The sequence below is a fragment of the Monodelphis domestica genome, chromosome 3 (assembly GCF_027887165.1).
Source record: "Monodelphis domestica isolate mMonDom1 chromosome 3, mMonDom1.pri, whole genome shotgun sequence".
Taxonomy (NCBI): domain Eukaryota; kingdom Metazoa; phylum Chordata; class Mammalia; order Didelphimorphia; family Didelphidae; genus Monodelphis; species Monodelphis domestica.
Window position 1 is genome coordinate 144,827,016 of NC_077229.1, and position 24,186 is coordinate 144,851,201.

At 36.4% G+C, this 24,186-nt stretch overlaps 1 protein-coding gene across 2 annotated transcripts in view; it reads left to right on the forward strand.

The window, feature by feature from the left end:
• Positions 1 to 24,186, forward strand: part of SAMD12 (sterile alpha motif domain containing 12) — a 558,691-nt gene that overhangs the window by 247,258 nt on the left and 287,247 nt on the right. The window contains exon 3 of one of the 2 annotated variants that reach the window (XM_007488251.2): positions 16,570 to 16,699. In XM_007488251.2, the coding sequence (XP_007488313.1) occupies positions 16,570 to 16,699 (130 nt within the window). The remainder of the gene's footprint in view (positions 1 to 16,569; positions 16,700 to 24,186) is intronic. The other variant, XM_056823165.1, reaches the window with a different exon arrangement.

A 24,186-nucleotide genomic window follows, 5' to 3' on the forward strand; every position in this document is an offset into this window, starting at 1 on the left:
TCTTTATCTGGCCATAATCTTCCTCTCTCTCTGCTTTATTCCTTTCAGACAGATTTTGTTTATACTCACTGTGACATAAAATCTCTTTACTTTTCAGTGTACTTAACTAGGCCATCACCTCTACCCTGACTTTTCCCCACTTCCCAATGTTTACTTTATTGTTTAAATTTTCTACATTATACTGTTCAATCATCTCAAATATCTCATTACCATGTCGTTTCATTATGCAAGTTTTGCCAAACTCCACCTTGGTTTAATCTCATCATCTGTTTCTCTTTGCTGCTGAAAGTAATCACAACCAAGTTAATGGGGTTTACTACAAATTTATAATATCTTAATTGGACCCTTACTTATCCTGTATTGCCCATGAGATAGTGGCTATTCCAAACTTCCATATTATAATTTCTTTCTGCAAGTCTCCCATAACACCTCCTCTTTCTATTCTCAGCTGAGGAGCTCGCCTCATAATTTATGGAGAAAATTAAGGCTATTTTTCATAACTCCTTCTTTACTACATCATGATAGCCCCGTTTCCTCTTTTACTGGTCTTTGCCAAAGGCATGGCTCTTCTCTTTGCTAAGGGCAATCCTTCTACATGTACCCTAGATCCCTTTTGACATGAGAAGGATCCCAAGAAATTAATGAAAGAATATGTAAAGGAAGGAGGGTCTATCAGTACCAACTTTTAAACTATATTATAAAGCAGTAATCAAAATTATCTGGTACTGGATAAGAAATAGAAGAGTAGATTGTTGGAAAAGGACATAGAACAAAGAGTTGTAAAAGATTATAGTACTTTTGTGTTGATGAAAGTAAAGATCCATGGTTGGGAGACAAGAATTCATTATTTGGTTTAAAAAAAAAGCAATTGGAAAGCAGTCTGGTAGAAATTGGATGTAGACCAATGTCTTCTAAATGTATTCTTTCATTCTTTCTTTGTCTTCTACCAACAGAATGCTTCTCTCCATTTCCACTCTTCAATCTTTTTCAATAGATATATGCCTTGCTCCCAACAATTATCAGTAGATCTCCTCTATCATAAAACCAAACAAATAAAAACAGTAGAACCATCCATTCTGTCAAACTATCATCCTGTAGCTCTCTTCTCTTTCATAACTAAACTCCTAGAAAATAGCTCTGTACTTTCCTTGACTCTAATACTTATCATATCATTTCTCAGCATTTTGTAAGGCTTGTTACTTCATAATACTAGTGGAACTGCTTTCTACAAAGTTACCAATAATCTCTCAGCTGTCAGTCTGATGGCCTTTTTAAATTTCCCATCCTTCTCAATCTCCCTGTAGCATTTTAATCTATTGACCAATATCTTCTTTATGGTTTGTCATGATGCTAATCTCTTTTGGTTCCCCTCCTACCTGTTTCAATTTCCTGTATTGAACGTTTCCTCTCTATACTACATTATAGTACACTAATGATTTAGAAATGTAGTATGAAAGTGGTGGTCCATTTTCCTGGTCTTTCCTTCATTTACATTTCCAATAAACTATCAGTTAAAATAGGTTTGATGATCATTTTAATAATCCTGAGATTTAAACATCCTACCATAGTTTCTTGTAGAGCCTTCTGGTTTCTGGTTGCCTATTGAGCATTTCAAAATAGATGACCTTTAGGCTTCTCAAAATCATCCTATCCAAAAGAAAATTCATTATCTCTACCAACTATTCCCCAATCACCCCTATTCAAACTTCCTGTTTCTGTCAAGAATAGGACCATCCTTCTAATTATCTAACATTGAAACCTCAACTTTGACTTCTCAATCATTCTCATCTCATATATCCAATCAGTTTGGAACAGTCCAAAGAGTGAGGATATCTGGGACCTTTTCATGAAATGGCTGTTCAAACCAGAGATTCCAGGGGAATAAGCCTCAGGGAAGAGGCTTCTCTGGGTGAACAAATCATCTAGAGAGGAGGTACAGCCATCTAGAGACTAAGTGGAGCTAGGAATTAAATGATTATGACTGGAGTTGCTAATAAAATGGCCATCCAGTGGGAAAAAGCCTCATAGCAGAGACTTATTTGGATAACAAAAGTTTCTGGGGAGGAAGTGGAGCTACCCAGAGACCAAGTTGAGCTAGGAATTAGATAATCATGGCTAGAATTCATCATGAAATGACCATTCTGGCCAGAAACGCACTTACTTAGAAGTACATCCCCAGCCCAGGCAGGCAAGGCTACTGGTGAGGAGGTAAAACAATCATGATTGGGTAATGAATTTTCCATCTCTGTAAGTGTTTAAATTAGATTAGACCACCTATTAAGGGTGATCATCTTAAAATTGTTTAATTCCATAAACTCCTTCCAACAACAATAACTACAAAATGTGTTGTGAATCCCTGGGGTAATTTGATATACTATTCAAAATATTCTTTGCAATTATCTGCTCCTTGAGACCTCAAATAATTTTTAGCACTAGTCTCTTGGACTTTTATCACAAACCCTAAAAATAATTCACCAATCACTAATTAGAAACTACTGCATTAAGGGATTCTGTATATGGTTTCATATTTTTAGAAAGGCTCTTCCAACTTTGAGATGTATTGGATATGTGGTTGGATGTGTGAGATCTGAGTCTGAATCCTGCCTTTGACACTGTGATCTGGGACAAATGACTTAACCTCACTAAGATTTAGTTACTTTATGTCTAAAACTGCGATGATAATACCTACAATGTCTACCTCTAAGGTTTTTGTGAAAATCAATGAGATGATATAGCCAAAGCAATGTATAAATTTCATCTATGATTACTATCCTTATTACTTTGAGAAAAAAAGAAACATCCTCTAAGGAAAAAGCACAGATTCACTAAGAACAAGTTGTATTAAATTTTTCATTCCTTTTATTGATAAAGTTAATAAATTAATGGATCAGGAGGATACCATCGACATAATATATCTGACTTTAATCAAGGCATTTAACATAATATTTCATGATATCCTCAAGGACAAGATAGAGAAATGTGTTATGAATGATAATACAGTTGGGTTGATTTGGTGCCTGGTTGAGTAATGGTTCGCTGTCAATTTGGAGAAGTCTCTAGTGACATACTACAGTACTCTGTCCTTGGTCTTCTCCTACTCATCATTTATATTAACAACTTGAATAATGGTAAGATTATGAAGTTTTCATAAGATAAACCTGTGAAGGAGAGCTAATTCATTGGATGACAGAATGAGAATGGAACATTGTCTCAGGAACAGTGTAACGGTAGATTGAAACCAGTAAGATCATATTTAGCAAGAATTAGAGTAAAGTCCTCCTTAGGTTCAGGAAATCAGTTGCAAAAGTATTGGATGGAAGATGCCTGGATTGATAGGTATTTATGTAAGAAAGACTTGGAAATTTTAGTTGATCACAAAATCAGCATGTAGCAACAATGAGATACAATTCCTAGGGGAGGAGAGGTAAAACAGTCTTATACTCTTTTACAACTAGAATTTCCAGACCATGTATAAGTCAGACCTGTCTAGTTTTTGTTATCTTATCTTGAATAATATTAAGAGCTTAGGATAACCAATTTTGACTGCCTTCAAGACTAAAATATCTTGTTTCACTAGAAGCACTCAAATAGATGTTCAGTAATAATCAGAGTGGACTATAGTAAAAAAGTGCTATTGTGTTGGGAGAGAAGTTCAAATATATAACCTTAAGTTACTTTCCAATTCTTAAACTTTTATGATTTAGTGATCCCATAATTCTATGCATCCGACATTGTTGCAGTCAATCTTTTCCATGAATACTTAGAAGCCATTCTAAGCTTTTCCTTCATTTGTTTCCCCCATATTTAAATAAGTTGGATCATATTATTCTTCCTCATGAGCCAGAATGACTGAAGATTCTCCTTCAGAATGTAAGAATATTAATAGAGTGACAGAATCTATAAGTTCCATTTTTTTCAAGTTCAAATTTGAAAAAAATAGACATCCCTCTACAATATACATGAAAAAAGGTTATAAGACTTTGCTTGATGGTCTTCAGTGAAGGGAGTTCCACTATACCCCAAAGTAGTCCATTTACTTTTGTTCAGCATAATAGTGGGCTGATTTTGCATTGAGTAAATTCTGGGTTCAAATCCTACTTCACACCCTGGGCAGATGACTTAACTTGTCTCTTCTTCAGTTTTTTCATGTATAAAATGGATATAATGCCACCTACTCCTAGAAATGGTGTGAGGGTCAAATGAGATCATATATATTTTTACTAACTTTAAAGTATATAAGTATATATGTGGAATCTGTTATTATAATATAGTTCTAATTAATAGGAATATGCCCCTTTAAATTTAGTCTAAATTTGCCTCTTGGCGATTTTTATGGCTGCCATATCATATATTTAATGTATTTTAAGTTTGTAGTCTACTCAATACCTCAATTTTTTACCTTTTGTGTCAGTTTTGGGCCTTCATAAGAGAAAATTGTCCACCAGTACTGACCCAATAGTGATATTAAAAGCTTCCTATCCTGACCAGGAGAGGAATGGCTTCACAAATATAGAGTATGCACAATATTCCTTTAATGGTAAAGCAGTGGTTATTTAAGCTAGGCATGATGGCTTGACAGCACACCTAGTTCTCCTTGGTTGAACTAAGAAATAACCTGGTATTTGGCTACCTAGAATCCTTCTAGCAGGCGTCTTTGGGATGAAAAGGAGGTTTTTTTTAATCTGAAAAAAATATATAAGGATTAAGTTGAGGTTCCTAGCAAAATCCTAAGAATATCATTAGAATTTGGACCTTATAATCTGTGTGAGTTGCATTATCCAGTTGAACAGAAGGGCATATTAGCATTTGTGAATTAATTTGAACTGATTCTATGAAAAAGCATCTCTTCACAAGAGAAAACTTTTCTCCCTTTTTTTTTCTTCTGATGTCTCAAAATGCCCTTATTCTGGGCTGATAAGCACCATTAGGGGATGTTGAGATAGACATTAACATCTGTTTGTGTTTGTGTGTGTGTGTGTGTGTGTTTTCCCCTTTCTCCCAACCTTGAATAAGATGGCACAATGGAAGACAGTAAAAGAGAGGACTGGGAACTAAGCAAAGGACATTGCAGAATGGTAAGGGAAGAAATAGGCAATGCTTGGAGTATTCAAATACATGCTAATAATGAGATGCCAAAAACATGTTTACCACTTTCTGAGATTTGGCTATAAAAAGACCTATTTCCTTCTAACAGTACATGGATTCAGTGCAGTAGTTTTCTGTCTCTCATAAGATACTAGACTCAGGGAATAATGAGGGAAGGCTTAGCTAAAATTCTGTCATACCTTTGGGACCCTAAAATAGACATGTTTCTCCACTTCAAGAAAAACCCAGGTCTTTAGAGGAAAAGCTATGTTTTCAAACATTAAGTAATAAATGAAGATTTTCTTTAAATTTTTTTTTTGATTCTTAAAATGATTCACCCAAAATTTCCTCTAAATACCATATTTCCTTATTTCATTTTAGTTTGTTTATAGGTTAACAGCAACTTGAGATGAAGACCTGGACTAGGGAAAGTGAACAAAAGCAATAGGAGGGACTGCCAAGTTGACTAATGAGAAATAGAAGAATAAGGCATCTTTAACTTAATAATTTGTTGTAGTTCAGTCTTTTCAGTATTGTCTGACTCTTTGAGACCCCATTTGGGGTTTTCCCTGCAAAGATACTAAAGTGCTTTGCCACTTCTTTCTCTAGCTCATGTTTTTTACAGATAAGAAAACGGAGGCAAATGAGATTAAGTGACTTGTCCAGGATTACACAGCTAGGAAGTGTGTGAAGTCAGATTTGAACTCAAGAAGATGAATTTTCCTTACTTTAGGCCCAGCATTCTATTCACTACACCAACTAGATGCCCCAGAAATTATGATAGGAAACAAGAAAATATTCTTTATTTCACCAATATTCATTTTTCACACTTCTCCCTAATAATTCATGTAACTGTCCTGGACAGAGTTGCCAGTTGGTATAGAAAAGCCTTAATATCTCACCTGTGGCCTTGGCTACATCAGGGTCCAAAGACCAATTCTGAGAGAAAGTACCTTAGATTTTGTTCTGTGGCACAATATGTTGGCCTTTAGATAATAAGGAGATTATCTGTGCTATGGTCTCTCTGTGAACATTAAAGAATAAATCCCCATCTCCCATGTTTTAAATCAAGAAAATGATGTGGTATAAATGGACGTGAGGAAGAAGAATGAGGCAAATGGAAAATCACTGACAACAATTCCTCTCTCTAACATTTTTTTTTTGTATTAGTATGTCCTTGGGCAGTTTGAACTTTTCTTCTTATTTCATTGTTTAAAGTCTTTGTGAAATGGTGCATCTGTTTGTTTTGGTTTTGACTTCAACTGGGGGGGGGGGGGAAGACACACAGACAACTCTTAATGCAAGCAGATGAGAGAGTTTTGAAACCCCCTCCCCCTTTCTAAATGGACTGTAGAACAGTCTTCTGACCTTGGGGAGAGGGAATAATGCTGCTGTGCAATAAATCTTTATACTGTAATTTTCAATTTACTCAGTTTGAGACAAACAAATGCACTGAGTATTTGTGTGTGTGTGTGTATGTGTTTATGTGTTTATGCATTATTCTGGGTCAGTTCCAAGACATCTAGCTTCTGCTGATGGAGATCTGGTAGGCTCTAATGATATAATAAACAGATTAACTTTGTTGGAAAATGTGTTAGTGGTATATCAAGGAAGCGCTTCTCATTTTGCCAAATCACTAGCTCAGAGAATGGCTGGGGGAAATGGTAAGATTGGAATACACTGCTTTCCATAGTCATTTCCAGAAGACTCAAGTAGATAACTGACTACTGTTAACAAACCAAGATGGTGGAAAACTAGGACTATTTAAGACACAGTGATAGAATATCTTTTCCTAAATTATGTGCAGGGATAGTCTGAGGACTAATAAGATATGAATGAGAAAACTTCAATATTAAAAGTTTTTCTACTTTTAAATATTAAATATGAAGTTAAAGATATCAGTGTGGCATAGAAGAAGGAAACACCCTGGACTAGGAAGCAAAAGTACCCTGGTTCAAGTCCCAGTTTATCCACTAACCAATTGCATGACCTCAATCACTCAAAATTTAAGAGCTTACTATGTGCCAGACCCTGTCCACAGCAAAACAGATGCAAAGCAAAAGCAAAAGATTTCACCTAAGCTCCCAGTCAAATATGTGAGACAATATACAGACAACTCTACAAAAAAAATTTTTAAAGAACACACCTTATTTTAACTATCTAATAATATATGCACATTTTATTTAAATATATATACACATCTAATTTTAAATATGTAATACATATCCCTGCATATAATATATACATATATGTACATATATTTTTTGTACATGCCATATATCTATACCTATGTGTATACACACAGAATAAATGTGGAAGTAATAAACAGAGGGAAAGCACTAGAATTAAGGAGGATTGGGACCTTGGGTCAAGTTGCTTAATGTCTCTGAGTCTTCATTCTCTCCTCTGTAAAATGAGTGGATTGATTCAGATGATCTCAACCTCCTTCTTGTCCTAACATTTTATGATTGATTCAAAAATACTATCATGTGTGGTGATTTTTCTTAATGAAAATACAGTCGTCTCAATTTCATCCATTTTACTCCAATATCTTCCCAAGTTCTATTTTATTTCAAGAGTATTTGATGTTTCCAGAACCCATCAGACCATCACTTAGAGTATTAATAAATTTCATCAGGATATTTTGAAGCCAGTGACCAAATTAATTTAGGAATTGTTGGTCTAGTAAATGACAAAATAATATGAATGTGGTAAGGAAGCACTGGGGATTTTGCTTAAAGAAGCTAAAAATGGCAGAGAGGAATGTGACTGAAGCTGAATAGTCATAGTCTAGTTAAGAAGGGCAGTGCCCTTTTTTTGAACTTAGAGGGTAACCTCTCCCTTTCCTCTATTCTATTTTTACAGCTTGATTTAATAAATAAATGAACTGATTCTTGTGTTATTATTTTAATTATTCAGTGGCTCCAAGAACCTTATCCATGTGTATTCTTCCCCTATTTTTGTATATAATACTTGACTCCTGGAGGTAAGAGAGAACTAGTGGAGTTTATTGAGTAGGGCTGACATGACTTTAATAAAATCACTTTGGCAGCTGAGTGGAAGATGGACCGAAGTGGGGAGAGACTTGAGGTGAGGAGACCAATCAGAACACCAATATAGTGGTCCCTGTAGAGGGTGACAAAGACTTGCCCACAAGGCACCACATACATGAATTTTAATTTTATTTTCTTATCTCTACTCCCCACCACAATATCCTTCCCATCAAAAATTTTATATCTTTTATTTACTTTATGTATATATAATATAAAACAATAATATTACATATATACATATTATATATTACATATAGCAAATATTCTGTATGTAAAACCTGTTTCTCTTAATAGAAAATAATCTCGTTAAGGGCAGAGACTATTATTTTTATCATAGGATACAGATTTAAAGCTTAAAGAGAACTTTGAGGCCACATATTGCAATCTGCCCTTTTTACAGATGAGGAAATTGAGGCCCAGAGAAGTTAAGTAATTGACCAAGGTAACCCAAATACATTGCAGGAACTTTGATTCCCAATGTGGTACGTTCTCCACTGTACCACAATATTCTCTGCTTAGCACATACTCAGTGCTTAATACATATTTGAAGATTGATTGATCTTTAATACTGGGTAGATATTTCCCAGAGAGCCCCTCTTATGGTTGTTAATGTTATTGCAATTGTTATTATTTTATTCCACATGGAAGGACTGTAATGTTAACACATTATACCTACTCCTTTGCCAGCAGACAACCCCACCCTGGGGTCTGATCTTTGGAGGATTTACTACTGCCTGTAGAAAAATTTTCTGAATGGAATATTCACAAAACAAATATTCTATTGATCTAACTATGGATCACTTTTACCCCATACCCCTGATGTTGTTGTTCAGTCTTGTCTGACTCTTCATGACCCTATTTTAGTTTTTCTTGGCAACAATATTGGAGTGATTTGCATTTTACAGAAGAGGAAATTGAGGCAAACAGGATTAAGTGACTTGTCCAGCATCATGTGGCTAGTAAGTCCCTACACCCCTTACATGTATAAAACCTGAGAATGAGTTATAGTTGTGGTGAATGGCTGCTGTTCTCCCTAGCAGACTCCTTAGAAAGAGCTTTTTTTAAACCCCAGGTTCCTACATCTGCTGAAGAAGCCTGTGTTGGACCCTGCTGCTGCTACTCCTACTCCTGGTATCTCACATTCCACCTGCTTGGAGTTTCCCCAGAATTGCCTGTATTACTGCTCCAGACCTCAGAAGTCTGCCCCTCTCCCAAAACCTCGAAATTAGAGAGAGCCCCTTTCTCAAGCAGCTTATACTCTTTTATGCATCCACCTTCCTTTTTATCCAGATACCTCTGGGGCTGCTATTCTTTTCTGCAAAGCCTACTACAAATCAAATCAACCAACCTTTATTAAGTAGCTACCATGTGCCTGGCACTAGGCTAAGTTCTGAGAATACAAAACGAGATAAAATACAGACCCTACCTTCAAGGAGCTTAAAATCCAATGTGGGGATAAAATATACAAAGAAATATAAAGCAAGCCGTATACAGGATAAATAGGAAATAATTTAACAGGTCTACAGTCAAACCCATGATAGTCTTCTCCACAGAGAGTCATATCATTCTACAGAACTCTGCTTTACAACTGATTGAGGACCTCCCAATGAGGAGAATGGGAGAGGAGGAAAAAGAGAATGCAAGAATATTAGCAATAAATACTTAAATGCAAAAATCCAACTGATCATGTTTATCATTCTAAATTTCTGCCCTTTCCTGGAGCATCTTTTTTTAACTTTTTAAAAGCAGAACACTTTCTATTACATATCAGATCCCAAGAGAGGGAGGGAAGATGTTCTCAGGACAAAGAATAATGTCAGCAAAAGCAAAGAGAAAAAGGAAACAAAGAACCCATCCAGGGGCAGAGAATGGTTAAATTTGGTAATACAGAGGAATGATGAAGAATGATATGGTAGAAGGCTGGAAGCATACCACCAGATTGTAGAGGATCTTCAGTACCAGATGCTAGGGTTTAGTCTCTCTCTGATGGGTAGTGAAAAGGCTGGATGTTGTTGTTGGTTTTAGTGGTGGGAGTTTTGGTGGTGGTGGTGTTAGTAGTGTGTATGTGTTTGGTGTTTTGAGATTGGATCTCTTTATTTCCCTACATTGCCCAGGCTAGAGATGCAGTAGCCACTTATGAGCCCAATACTCTACTAATCAATATGAAAGTTTGGACCTGTTTTCTTTGCCTATCTTTAGGAAGCCCAGTGGTCCCTTTTTCCCTGGGAATCATCATATTGATGCCAGATTTAGTAGGCATGCCCAGTCAACTTTAGCCTTCTGGCATCTCAAAACTGGGGCTTAAGTGATCCACCAGCTTGAGCTTACTTGGTAGCAGGGATACAGATGTACCCTGTAATTACAAGTATCCTAACAATTGGCTCCACTGAAGATTTTTGAGCAGAAGGATAAAATGACTAATACATTAGAAAAAAATAATATAATTTAGGATGGATTATAGAGGAAAGAAAATGGAAGCAGGAAGACTTTTTGTGAGACTTAATAATAATCAAATTAGGTGGCAACAAGGGCTTATTATGAGGGTATTTGCTGTGTAAATAGAAAGGATGGAACATTTTTTGGAAGCAGAAACAAAGATCTTGGTGAATGCTTAGCTATTAGTAGTGAGGAAGAATCAAAAATATCACTATGGTTGCAAACATGGGAGACCATGAATGGTGGTGCCAATAATAGAAATTGTAAATTGTAATAATGGCAACTATAGATATAGTACATTAAATTTTGTAAGGTGATTTTAATATGAATTATTTTGTTTTCCTACAAACGTATAGGAAACAAATTTACAGGGGAAAATAAATTGAGTTTATTAATTCAAGGAACTAGAACTACAAGGAACTCAGAAGCTATCTAGTCCAGTGTTTGGTTTAAGGTGAAAATAGAACATCCAGATATAGATACCTTATAATTAGTTAAAATTTTAGTTATAGAGAAGCCAAGAGTAGGAATGAAGATTTGGAAGGTAGTTGAAACCTAACAAGTAAATGAGATTGCTAAGGAATAAAGGCTACACCTCCAGCAGAGTAGGAGTCCTAAGACAGTTCACTTGGTTTAGGAGGCTGAGGAGTGAATAAAGTTAACTGTTAGCAAAGTAGAAAGAATGCCCAAAGAGTGTGATGATGACTAATATCAAAGGAAGAGATAAATTCTAGTAAGTGGAAATGGTCAATAGTGCCAAATGCTATAGAGTTCAATAAAAATGAAAAAAGTTAAAACATCATAGTTGATAATTAGAATTAGTAGAGAATCATATATATATGGGAAACTGATTTGAAATGGCAAAGTACTATTTAAATAGGTCACATAAGCAGATATCATTCAGCACTTCTAATCAGGAATCCAGACTTTTTTTTTTAACCAGGCTCAGATTATATTAAATGATGAACCGTATCACTGGATTTTAAAGTTCATCATGATTATGAAGAACTATTTCTTGTATTGGGAGGAAATATTCAACAGAACATGTTACTCTTAGAAACCTTTGAATGTGAGCTCCTCAAGAATAAGGACTATCTTTTGTCTTTCTTTACTTCCCTGGCACTTAGCACAGTGCCTGGTGCATAGTATGTATTTAAAAAATATTTGTTGATTGACCATTAAAACTATAAAAAAAAATATTCAAAGGCAGCTGGAGTTGGGAAGACCTGTGTTCAAATCCTTTCTCAGACATTTCCTACCTATGTGACCATAGGAAAGGCAATTATCCCTGATTGATTAGCCTTTACCACCATTTACCTTAGAATTGATACTAATACTGAAATTAAGAGTTCTTTAAAGAAAACTATATAAATTGTTCTTTTAACATGAGTCAATATTCCTCCATTTCAGTCTTATTTCAATGTCTCATCATGGCATGGAGGTGAACCCCTTTATTCCTTGGCTTCTGAAGGCTAAGAGAGTGGAATACAAGTTCTGGCAGGTCCAACAGATCTGGAAAAGCTTTGAGTACAAGCCTGGCAATGGACTTAGTATGGAGTGTAAGTGTAGAGAGACTCAGCACCAGAAGGCAAGCTATGAGATTATTAATTTTTCAGTCAAAGTAACTCATAAAGAGCATCCACCAGGGCATGCAAGGGGTTGTGATCTGCATCAAGGGAGGGAATTCCTTTGCCAGCAAAATCATCTATCTTTTGAAATATTGAGGAAATCAGCCTTAGTATTACCAATCACAACCAAAAAAGTGTTCCTGTAGACTCTGAAGGAGCCAATCAAATGCTCAGCAGCTTTGTACATCAACTGAGATAATGTACTAACTACCAACCCCTTTTTTCATCAGGCCAGTGTCAAAACTTGGGGAAATGTTTCTCATTTATCACACACACACTCCAAGATGGCTTGATAAATAGGCTGCTTCACAGGGCTTGGATTGCACTAGAACACAAAACTGCATCATTTTTCAGCAAACACCGAATACTATTGGGCAAATAATTCCAGAAATCAGAAACTTTTATGCCAGAGTACCTCTTAAAGGCACTGAAGCGGGAGAGAGGGTGTGAAGATTTTGTTGCTGACTCTTATAAGGATAGGCATTTCTAGGAATTGTCTAGGGATGTTAGTGCTAAATCATGTGCAGAGTACCTTGGAGGTCATTATCATTAGAGAAATCTGGGCTACCTTTGAAGGCAAAGCAATGGAGGGGAATCTTGCTTTTCTATGAAGCACCTTTGGAGGGACATTATAATTAGTAGAAATTCTGTGCTATAGAGACAGTGTGTACTGAAACCACATGGCATGTCATTAGACCCAACAAAAATTCTCCAAAATGATAATAAGTAAGATAATTGATATTAATATTTACAAGGGACTTTACCTACAGTAACATATATTTCACATAGAGAAGTATTGTGCATAAGGTTTTGGACTTAGAGTCAAGAAGATGGGTGTTGAAATCCAACATCAGGCTAATTTTTGACCCTGGTTAGGCACTTCATCTCTCCATGCTTCAGTTTCCTAATCTGTAAAATTAGAGGCAATATATGCAATAACCTCTAGGGTCCTTCCAAGCTCTAAATCTATAATCCTATGATCATATCAATTGAGCTGCCATATTAACTGTGTAGCTATATCTCCTTCTTTAAATGCTATGGTCTTGGAATAAACTGGAGATAGTCTGTAAATACCCTTAACCTTCAAAGCAGGGATTTGAACTAAGTGCCTTTTTACTAACTTTTTACATGTCTAAAATGTACTCATTTTTATATGTCTGTGTACCAAAGTCCTTCAAGACCCTGATCAGGTTTTATCTCCTTCTTTCAAGGTAGGACACTCCCTAATTTTCCCATATGAAAGTGATTACAATCTCTCTCTGACTGTCTCTGTGTCTGTCTGTCTGTCTCTCTTTACTTCTCTCTCTCTCCTTCACTCCCTCCCTCTCTCCCCTTCTCCTCCTTTCCTTCCCTTTCTTCTATTCCTCTTCTTCACCTGCACCAGTTCTCTAGTTTTGCTTTGCTAGCACTTTAGTGTAGTCAGGAGACTTGGGTTCACATACTCAGCTCCATACTACCTCAGTGACCTTGGCAAATCACTTTACCTTTTCCAGGATTCAGTTTCTTAATCCTTAAAAAGAAGGTGTTGGAACACCCATTCCTACTAAAAACACTAGAAAGCATAGGAATAGAAGGGTCATTCCTAAAAATAATAAACAGTATATATCTAAAACCATCAGCTAATATCATCTGCAATGGGGATAAACTAAGTCCATTCCCATTAAGATCAGGAGTGAAACAAGGATGCCCATTATCACCTCTATTATTTGACATTGTATTAGAAACACTAGCAGTAGCAATTAGAGAAGAAAAATAAATTGAAGGCATTAAAATAGGCAAAGAGGAGACCAAATTATCGCTCTTTGCAGATGACATGATGGTCTACTTAAAGAATCCTAGAGAATCAACCAAAAAGCTAAGCGAAATAATCAACAACTTTAGCAAAGTGGCAGGATACAAAATAAACCCACATAAATCATCAGCATTTCTATATAATTCCAACACAGCAAGAACTAGAAAGAGAAATCCCATTCAAAATTACCCTAGAAAAAATAAAATACTTAGGAATCTATCTCCCAAGACAAACACAGGATCTATATGAACACAACTACAAAACACTTTCCACACAACTAAAACTAGACTTGAACAATTGGAAGAACATTAACTGCTCATGGGTAGGACGAGCCAATATAATAAAAATGACCATCCTACCCAAACTCATCTATCTATTTAGTGCCATACCCATGGAACTTCCAAAAGTTTTTTTTTACTGATTTAGAAAAAACCATAACAAAGTTCATTTGGAAGAACAAAAGATCAAGGATATCCAGGGAAATAATGAAAAAAATACAAAGGAAGGGGGCCTTGCAGTCCCAGATCTCAGACTATATTATAAAGCAGCGGTCATCAAAACAATTTGGTACTGGCTAAGAGACAGAAAGGAGGATCAGTGGAATAGACTGGGGGCAAGCAACCTCAGCAAGACAGTATATGACAAACCCAAAGATCCCAGCTTTTGGGACAAAAATCCACTATTTCATAAAAACTACTGGGAAAATTGGAGGACAGTGTGGGAAAGATTAGGCTTAGATCAACACCTCACACCCTACACCAAGATAAATTCAAAATGGGTGAATGACTTGAACATAAAGAACTATAGAACTATAAGAAAATTAGGCGAACACAGAATAGTATACATGTCAGACCTTTGGGAAGGGAAAGACTTCAAAACCAAGCAAGAATTAGAAAGAGTTACAAAATGCAAAATAAATAATCTGGATTACATCAAATTAAAAAGTTTTTGTACAAACAAAACCAATGTAACCAAAATCAGAAGGGTAGCAACAAATTGGGAAACAATCTTCATAAAAACCTCTGACAAAGGTTTAATTACTCAAATTTATAAAGAACTAAATCAATTGTACAAAAAATCAAGCCATTCTCCAATTGACAAATGGGCAAGGGATATGAACAGGCAGTTCTCAGCCAAAGAAATAAAAACTATTAATAAGCACATGAAAAAGTGCTCTACATCTCTTATAATCAGAGAGATGCAAATCAAAACAACTCTGAGGTATCACCTCACACCTAGCAGATTGGCTAACATGACAGCTATGGAAAGTAATGAATGCTGGAGGGGATGTGGCAAAGTGGGGACATTAATTCATTGCTGGTGGAGTTGTGAATTGATCCAACCATTCTGGAGGGCAATTTGGAACTATGCCCAAAGGGCAATAAAAGAATGTCTGCCCTTTGATCCAGCCATAGCACTGCTGGGCTTGTACCCCAAAGAGATAATGGACAAAAAGACTTGTATAAAAATATTCATAGCTGCGCTCTTTGTGGTGGCCAAAAATTGGAAAATGAGGGGATGCCCTTCAATTGGAGAATGGCTGAACAAATTGTGGTATATGTTGGTGATGGAATACTATTGTGCTCAAAGGAATAATAAAGTGGAGGAATTCCATTGAGACTGGAACAACCTCCAGGAAGTGATGCAGAGCGAAAGGAGCAGAACCAGGAAAACATTATATACAGAGACTGATACATTGTGGTACAATCGAAGGTGATGGACTTCTCCATTAGTATCAATGCAATTTCCCTGAACAATCTGCAGGGATCTAAAAAAAATACTACCCACAAGCAGAGGATAAACTGTGGGAGTAAAAACACCAATGAAAAGCAACTGCTTGACTACAGGGTTGGAGGAGATAAGACTGAGGAGAGACTCTAAATGAACACTATAATGCAAATTCTAACAACAGGGAAATGTGTTCGAGTCAAGAACACATGTGATAACCAGTGGAATCATGCGTCGGCTATGGGAGAGGGAAAGGCGGTGGGGGGGTGAAGGAGAGGAAAAGAAAATGATCTTTGTTTCCAGTGAATAATGTATGAAAACGACCAAATAAAATAATGTTTTAAAAAAAAAAAAAGGTGTTGGATCAAACAGTACCTATGATCATTTGTACTTACTACAATCTCATTTGCATCAGATTTCTTTGTGTACAACTTTTACACTGTTATTAGAGTGTAAACTCCTTTGGCAGGCATCCTGCCATTTTCATCCTTGTTTTTCATCCTTGCATACATTAGATGCTTAATACATATGGAGATGAATTGACTTGGAGAGGGAGAATGGTGTTGTGGCAAGAATACTGACTTTCCTTTAAGATGATTTCTGAATTTTATCTCATTGATTATAACCTCGGGGATCTTAGAGAAATCACTTCATGGTCCTCAATTTTTCCTTCTGTAAAATGTTGGACTTTGACTAGCTCATCTCAAAAGCTTTGAAAGCATTGAAGCTTTATATCTCATAAGCCAATAAATTAAATGGATTAGAAATGAATTTCATTTCATGGCAATGCCTTTCAAAGCAGGGTGCTGGTTTTAATGGACTTTCTTTTTCTTCTTTGTGTTTACAGTCTGGCACAGTGAAGCTGTCAAAACCAGTGGCTCTGTGGACCCAGCAGGATGTCTGCAAATGGCTGAAGAAACATTGTCCAAATCAGTATCAGATCTACAGTGAGTCATTCAAACAGCATGACATAACTGGTAAAGTATGCAGTATCCAAAATATTTTATGCTTTTTCTCCTGCTGGTTAACTTCTCTCCCTACCTTTTCTTAAAGTAGTGCCTTCTCACTGTGCCTCTCTGTAATGAACTTCCTTTAGTGGGGGTGCTAAATATTCTATGGAGGTAAGCTAAGGCTAAACCTTAAGCAACTTTGCTCTGATTTTAGGCAGCCATTAGTATTCGTGAGTTTCCTAGGCAAGGGATTTGAGAAATCCAGGAATAAATGAGCATGCCAAGGCTAGAGAAATTGAAGAAAGGATTTTGGTGCACAAATGGGCAGAGTCAGAAGCTTCTCAATTCTGTTATTAGTGTGCTTGCTACTTTAGGACAATGCTTTGAATGCTTTTACCGCTAAATAAAACTATTAATACTAACCTGGTACCACATAGATGTTAGTGAGATTAAAGTGAAAGTCTGCAGCGTTGTTAGTGACATGAATCATGGTTCTATTTGCCATCTCCTAAAGGATACCATATGGAAGTAAAGAAACATTTGAGAAATCCCTTATTTTATCTTAATTTTCTTTCCTACTTCTTAAGTAGCAGCTCCTAAATAAGACCTTTGCTGCTTTATCCTGTCATTATTAACACTTTCCTCCAGAAATTACTTTGCAGGTAATTTGTATTTACTTTAATGTTACATGATCTTTTCCTCTAGTAAATTGGAAACTTCTAAGGCAGGCTCTGTTTTCTTTTTGTCTTATCTTTATTGAAACAGCTAAGAGGCTCAGAAAGTCCTGATTCCAAATGTGACCTCAGATACTCATAGCTCTATGCTCTGGGCAAGCCTGGCTCAGTTTTCCCATCTATAAAATGGGGATAATATTAGCAACCAATTTCCAATATTGTTGTGAAGAGAAAATAATATTTGTAAAACATTAAAATGCTATTGCTATTATTATTACCAGCATATAAATCAGTCATTGTAGCACCAGTTCAAGGGATATTATCTATAGCATCTTTTATTACATAATGGTTATATTAAAACATTTTCCATGGATGATATTTAAAGTAAATCACACTACTTAGTGGATCTATAAACAGAATGGGGAAAAAAACATCAGTAGCAACTGAAGAACAGAGAGGTGTTTGGGGTTATCTGGGGGCAAATATTTGGTGTCTCAACCACTGACCTGGGAGTCAGGGCATAGTTCCTGGACAGAGGAAGACCAAACCTGGAAGGGGATCACAACTAGGGAGCATCAAGATAACTTAAACTTTGTTGGAGGTCATACCTTTTCTGAAGAAGCTACTGCCCTGAGCTGACCACATCTAGAGTATTGTATCCAGTCCTGAGGACTAGAAAATATGACTTTGGTGACCTGGAGAGTCAAAGGAGGACAATCATAATGGCAAAGGAACGTGTACTCATTTCATTTGAGTATCAGTTCAATGAATGGGGGACATTTTGACCTGTAAAAGAGAAGTCTTGGTGGGGAATGGTATAGAATGGTCCATTTTTTTTACTTCCAAATATTTTAAGGATTATCATATAAAAGAGGAATTAAGCTGGTTTTATTTGGCCCCAGAGGGAAGACCGAAAAATAATTTGCAGAAATCAAATCTCAGCATAATGTCAGGAAATCTTCCTCATAGTGAGAGCTATCCAAAATGGAATGGGCAGGTGTCAAGTTCCCGTTTATTGGATGTCTTCAAGCAGAGGTTAGACAACCACTTGGCTATACTATACTAGGGATATTTTTCAGATATGACAGACTCAGGTCTCTAAGATCAATTTCAATTATGAAATTTGTGTGATTGTTTTAGAGTAGATGAAAGAGGCAACTTTAGCTCAAAGGGTAGGACTAACTATTGAAATCTTGCTGGGGGATCTGCTTCAGTCAGAAAGCCAGTATAGAGAGGATGAATCAATGGGAGGGAAAAAAGCACTTCCATCAAGGTCTCCATGAGTGGGTGAGGGATGAGGTGGAATTTAGAGTAGGATACCAGTAATCTTAGAGAAGTCCTAGAAAGCTACCTAGGAAAAGACCTTTGCAATTCATTGAGTTAGGGTGCCTGGTCTTTGGGCAGATAATTAAGTGTGAGGGAAACAAATATGTTTTCTTTTCAAACTTAAAGCCTTTTGAAAACTGATCACTTCTTTAATAAATTCTTCATGAGACTGATCCAAAAAGTTGATAAATAGGACACCTATATGAATGAGGGCAGTGCTGGTTGTTATGTTCTATAATTTCTTCACATGCTTGGGGTAGGCATCCTCCTTATTCACTGACAAATTTGAGGTCTCTTCATTACCTTCAACCTGGTTTATCCTGTTTGCCAAGACATTTTACCAGGGTGTCACTATTATAAATGCAATAGCTTCTTAGAGCCACAGGTAGGAGGTATTTGGCTGGCAGGTGGACACCAAAAATGGATGAGTAGTCCTGGCTACTCAGCCAGCATCCTTACCCCAGAGGTGCTAGTCCTCCCTGAACATTGCTGTATGGAGGACTTAGAGCTTGGTCAGATATCAAAGAAGCCAGGTTCATGTACTACATCCTGAACCATCACCAGTCATCCTGACTTGTCTTGCTCCTGGACGTCAGTGTCTCTGGAAGAGAGAATGAGACTGACAGCTTTATGTAACTGCATCACTCAAATCCAATTCATGCACAAGTCAAGACATAATGCCATGATGTCATTGGTTCTCTGAAAATGAAAGACGAACAACAGTGAGTAACATCAGGGACTTGTTCTTCCTCTCTTGAGTTAGGGATAATACCTTAGGACTGGAAGGTTATAATTATTCCTTTTGAAGAAAGTTGCAGCAGTAAAGATAAACCAGAGACAAAAAGCTTAGCATCTTATTTTAGGGTGGGACCTGGGAGAATAGTCTATTATGAAAAAATACAGAAAGTGTTTTCAAGTCAGAAGATGACATTCTCTTCTGGTTCTTATCTAATCTCTACTAAATCTCCTTAGCTGGATCCTCACCCACTGACCATGGGTGTACCACCGGATTCTGTCCTAGACATTTTTCTCTTCTTATTCCATATTCCGTCACTTGGGAATATTATCAACTCCCATGAATTATTATTTTTAAGCTGATGACTATTAGAACTAATTGTCCTATCTTAGCCTCCCCACGGATTTCTAGTCTTACATCCTCAACTGCCCATCAGACATCTTAAATTGGATATCTAATAGGCACCTTAAACTTGTGTCCAACATTGAATACATTATCTTTCTCCCTAAAAACTCTTCACTTCCAAACTTCCCTATGTTTATTATCTAAAGTACCACCATCTTCTCAGTCCCCCAGGCTTGAAACTTCAAGTGTCTTCCTCAAATCCTTACTAACACTCATTTCACATATCCAATCTGTTTCCAAAGTCTGATAATTTCATGTTTGCAACTTCTCTTGAATATGTCTCTTCTGATACAGCAGACACTTTGGTTCAGGGCTTCATCCTCTCACACATGAACTATTGCAATAGCCTACTTGATGGTCTTCCTGCCACAAGTCCCTCTGGATCACAGTCCATTCACTCCATTCACTAACTAAAGTGGTTTTCCTAAAGTTGTGGTCTAAACATGCCACTTCCATAAATCCAGTGGCTCCCTATAACCTTCAGGATCAAATACAGAATTCTTCTTTGGTGGCATTCAAAGCCCTTCATTGCCTAGCTTGTGCTACCTACCTTTCTAGGCTTTTTTACACCTTTCAACTACAGATTCTCTTTGATCCACTGACATTCATCACATTCCTATTCCACAAACTAGACACATATCTCTCTGCTCCAGGCTTTTTCACTGGCTCTCTCCTATTCCTGGAATGTTCTTCCTCCTTATCTCCATTTCCTGACTTCTTTGGCTTCCTTCAAGTCTCTGCTAAAATTCATCTTCTACAGGAAACTTTTTTCTTAATCCCTCCTAATTCCACTGCCTTCCCTCTGTTATTTCTTTCCTATTTTACGTTATATAGCTTGTTTGTTTGCTCATGGAATATCCCATTAGATTGTGAACTCCTCAATGGCAGGAACTATCTTTTTTTCTTTTTTTGTATACCTAAAATTTATCAGAGTGTATAAATAGTATATAGTAGGCAATTATGAAATGGTTATTGACTGATTAACTCACATGGATTTTAATTATACTTTACTAAAAAGAAAAAAATTAACTCCCTATACATGTTGGAGGGGTTTTAGAAAGGCAGGCACATTAATAGAGTGAGAATTGACTCATCTATTTTAGAAAACAACTTAGAATTATTCAAGCAAAAAAAGACCTTGAGAACCAGAGTTGACTGTTAAGTATATAACCCCAGGTCTTATTTTTAGCCTAAGGCATGGAAGAAAGATATCATGAAGAAGAGAAAACTAAAGAAATGGAAAGTCTCTTTCTCCACTTGGTTTCTAGGATCACAATTATTTGGCCTCTGCTATTTACAAATATCCACCTTGAATATGATATTTCAATATCTATATGAGAGGTAGTATGGTGTAATAGATAGTTGTTAACTTACTAAGGAAGGCTCAGGAAGATTTAAAGTCCTGCCTCTAACAGAAACTGACTATATGATCCTAGGCAACTTATACAAATTCTCAGTGTAGCAGCCACCTTTCTCACACTATAAATTACAAAATATCTGATCTATATTGGTACAGGGATTCTCTCATTTGGAGCTTCCTAGCTTAAGAAAACAATAGGTTCAAATAAAAAAAAAATAGATTTTTGCATATCATGGCAGGATTTTAAAGTTGTAAGAGCCTTTAGATGTGTTCACATACAACAACCATCATTTCATTGATGAGAAAACTGAGTCATAAAGTAGTTCAGTAGCTTGCCCATTGTCAAGCAGGGATTCTCACCATGTGGTGTATAGTAAGATCAATATTGGTATGCTGTTTCTTGAGTTCAAGGTAAGGAAGCAAAGGAAACCAAATGAATCAGTATCTCCTGAAGGCTGAACTAGTGATGGTGAACTTAATCCAGAAAGAAGAGGGTGGTGAAAGAAAAAATGACAAAAATCAAAATACACCAATATTAGTAGGCTATGTATAAGGGCAACTGCGGGGTGGCATAGTAAAGCTCAAGCACCAGGTGTAGAGTTGGGAAGACCTGGGTTCAAATCTGGCCTCAGACACTTCCTAGCTATGTGACCCTGGACAAGTCATACAAATTCCATTTGCCTAGTTTGTACCCCTTGTGTTCTAGAGTTGTCTCTAGGACAATAAAGGTTTAAAAAATATAAATAAGTAGGAATACTTATGACACTTGCTATGGAGGAAAAAGATGAAGTCATCTGGGCTGCCTTTAGTTTCTTCATATATAAAATGAGGATAATAAGCTTTATTAATTAATTAACAGGCATCAAATGCCTGTTTATGAGATGAAGACTGTGTAAAGTGCTGGAGATAAAAACAAGAAGAATAAACTTCTCTCAAGGATTTTATTTTCTATTAGGGGGAGACAGCATGATAATCATATACAAAATAAATGCCAAACAAATTCAAGGTAGTTGAATTTCAGATAGGGAGAGAGGGCCTAATATTTGGGAATTCCAGAAAGAAAGACATAATAGTATATAAGATGGTGATGAGCAGTATCTGGCAAGAAGTGAGGGATGCATGGAGGTGGAGGTGGAGAGGACGAAAAGAAGATATGCTTGGGATGGGAAGGGACTAGTGCAGGACATAAAGAAAGGAGATGGAGAATAGAGATAAGATCAGCTTAACTACATGAGCCTGAAAAGATACTTTAGGTCTTGCTTGTGAAGTACTTGAGAATTCCAATGGAGGTATTTATATGTGATCCTAGAGGCAATCAGAAGCCACTTTTAATTTATTGCTTTTAATAATAAACTTTTAAGTTCAATAAACTTTTAAGTTTATTAAGTTATATACATGCAATATATTTATATGTGTGTGTGAATATATGTGTGTATTGTTATAAGGAAATGCAAAGACAGAAGCGGGAGGTGCTGCAAGGCAGAAGCAGGAAGGTTCCAGAATTCTGGAGAGGTGACAGGGCTGTTGCTTCTTCTAACAGTCAGGGAAGGAGTAGGTTGAGTTTTGTCTAGTCTGCTAGAGTGGACCTAGTGAACTAGATATTCTCTCTCCTGTGGCTTGTGATCCATCTACCAACTGCCTGTTCCTGTGGATCCTGGTAATGCTGAGAAATGTTTCTACAGAGCTGCTAAAGACACCCAAAAAACCATCTGTCAGTGAGACTATCCCTTTGAGCCCTGGTCCTGCTTTCCTTCCTACCCAACTACCTCCATCACCATCCAAGGGGAGAATTTGGGTTAGAGAAGTGTAGTTTACTATAAGAACTAGGACTTTTAGGTAGAGAGCTGCCTGGCAGTGCAGACACCATCACTAGACAAAACTCAACCTCCTCCTGCCCTGACTGTTAGAAGAAGCAACAGCCCTGTCACCTCTCCAGAATCCTATAACCTTCCTTCTGCCTTGCAGCATCTCCTGCTTTTGCCTTTGCATTTCCTTATAAAAGTATTCATATATAATGTATATGTATGTTTGTATGTGTTCATACATTAACATACATATACATTCATGGAAGATCCCAAAATAAAATAAATTAAATTAAACAAGAATTAACAGATGAAATTAAAACTGAAGAACAAATTAATCAAGTAATTAATGATTTGCAGGACAAAACACATTTGAAAGACAGAAGAAAAGTATAAATACTAAATTGGCATACCAGATTTTATATATACAGACATATATGCATATATAGATGTATGTATATATTTTTTTAAAAAGTATGTGTGTATATATAAAATATTGCATTCCAAGACCTAATAGGAGAAAAGTTTTCCAAAATGGAGAACACAGCTAATAGTAAGAAAACACAAAGGAAAAGAGCAAGAATTAGGAAATACTATTCAACAAGGGAAATTTTTACAGATTTGAAGAACCAAAGAAAATAAAAGGTATATTGTTTAAAATTCCAATGAGAATAACATCAGACTTTAAAAGCAAGAAAGGAAAACATCAGAGTCAGATAAAAAATATATGAAAGTGTTAAAAGAATTGTAAGCCATACTCATACAGCTCCCAGGTCTGAGAACAGAATTTTCTTCAAATGCATGCAAAACCTGAAAGAATTTATCAACAAAAGTCCACAATTAAATACACCCATAACAACTAAATGAAAAAACCCAAGTTAATTCACTGATATTTAACAAAAATAAATCCTACTATTGATATACTAAAAATGTGTTTATACACAGTCATAGAGTACATACATACATATATTTATACACTCATATCACATCTGCATTTTTAGGGAGTGTTTTCTCTATCAATCACATTACAGGTGTGGTCCATATAATCTACCATATTTCCTTACAACAACAAAAATTTACTTAAAAGATGGAAAACAAAAGGAGAACTAACAGGCAATCTCAAATGCAAAATTTTTTTACTCTCTCTCTCTCTCTCTCTCTCTCTCTCTGTCTCTGTCTCTCTCTTGCTCTTATTCTCTCATTTCTCCTCT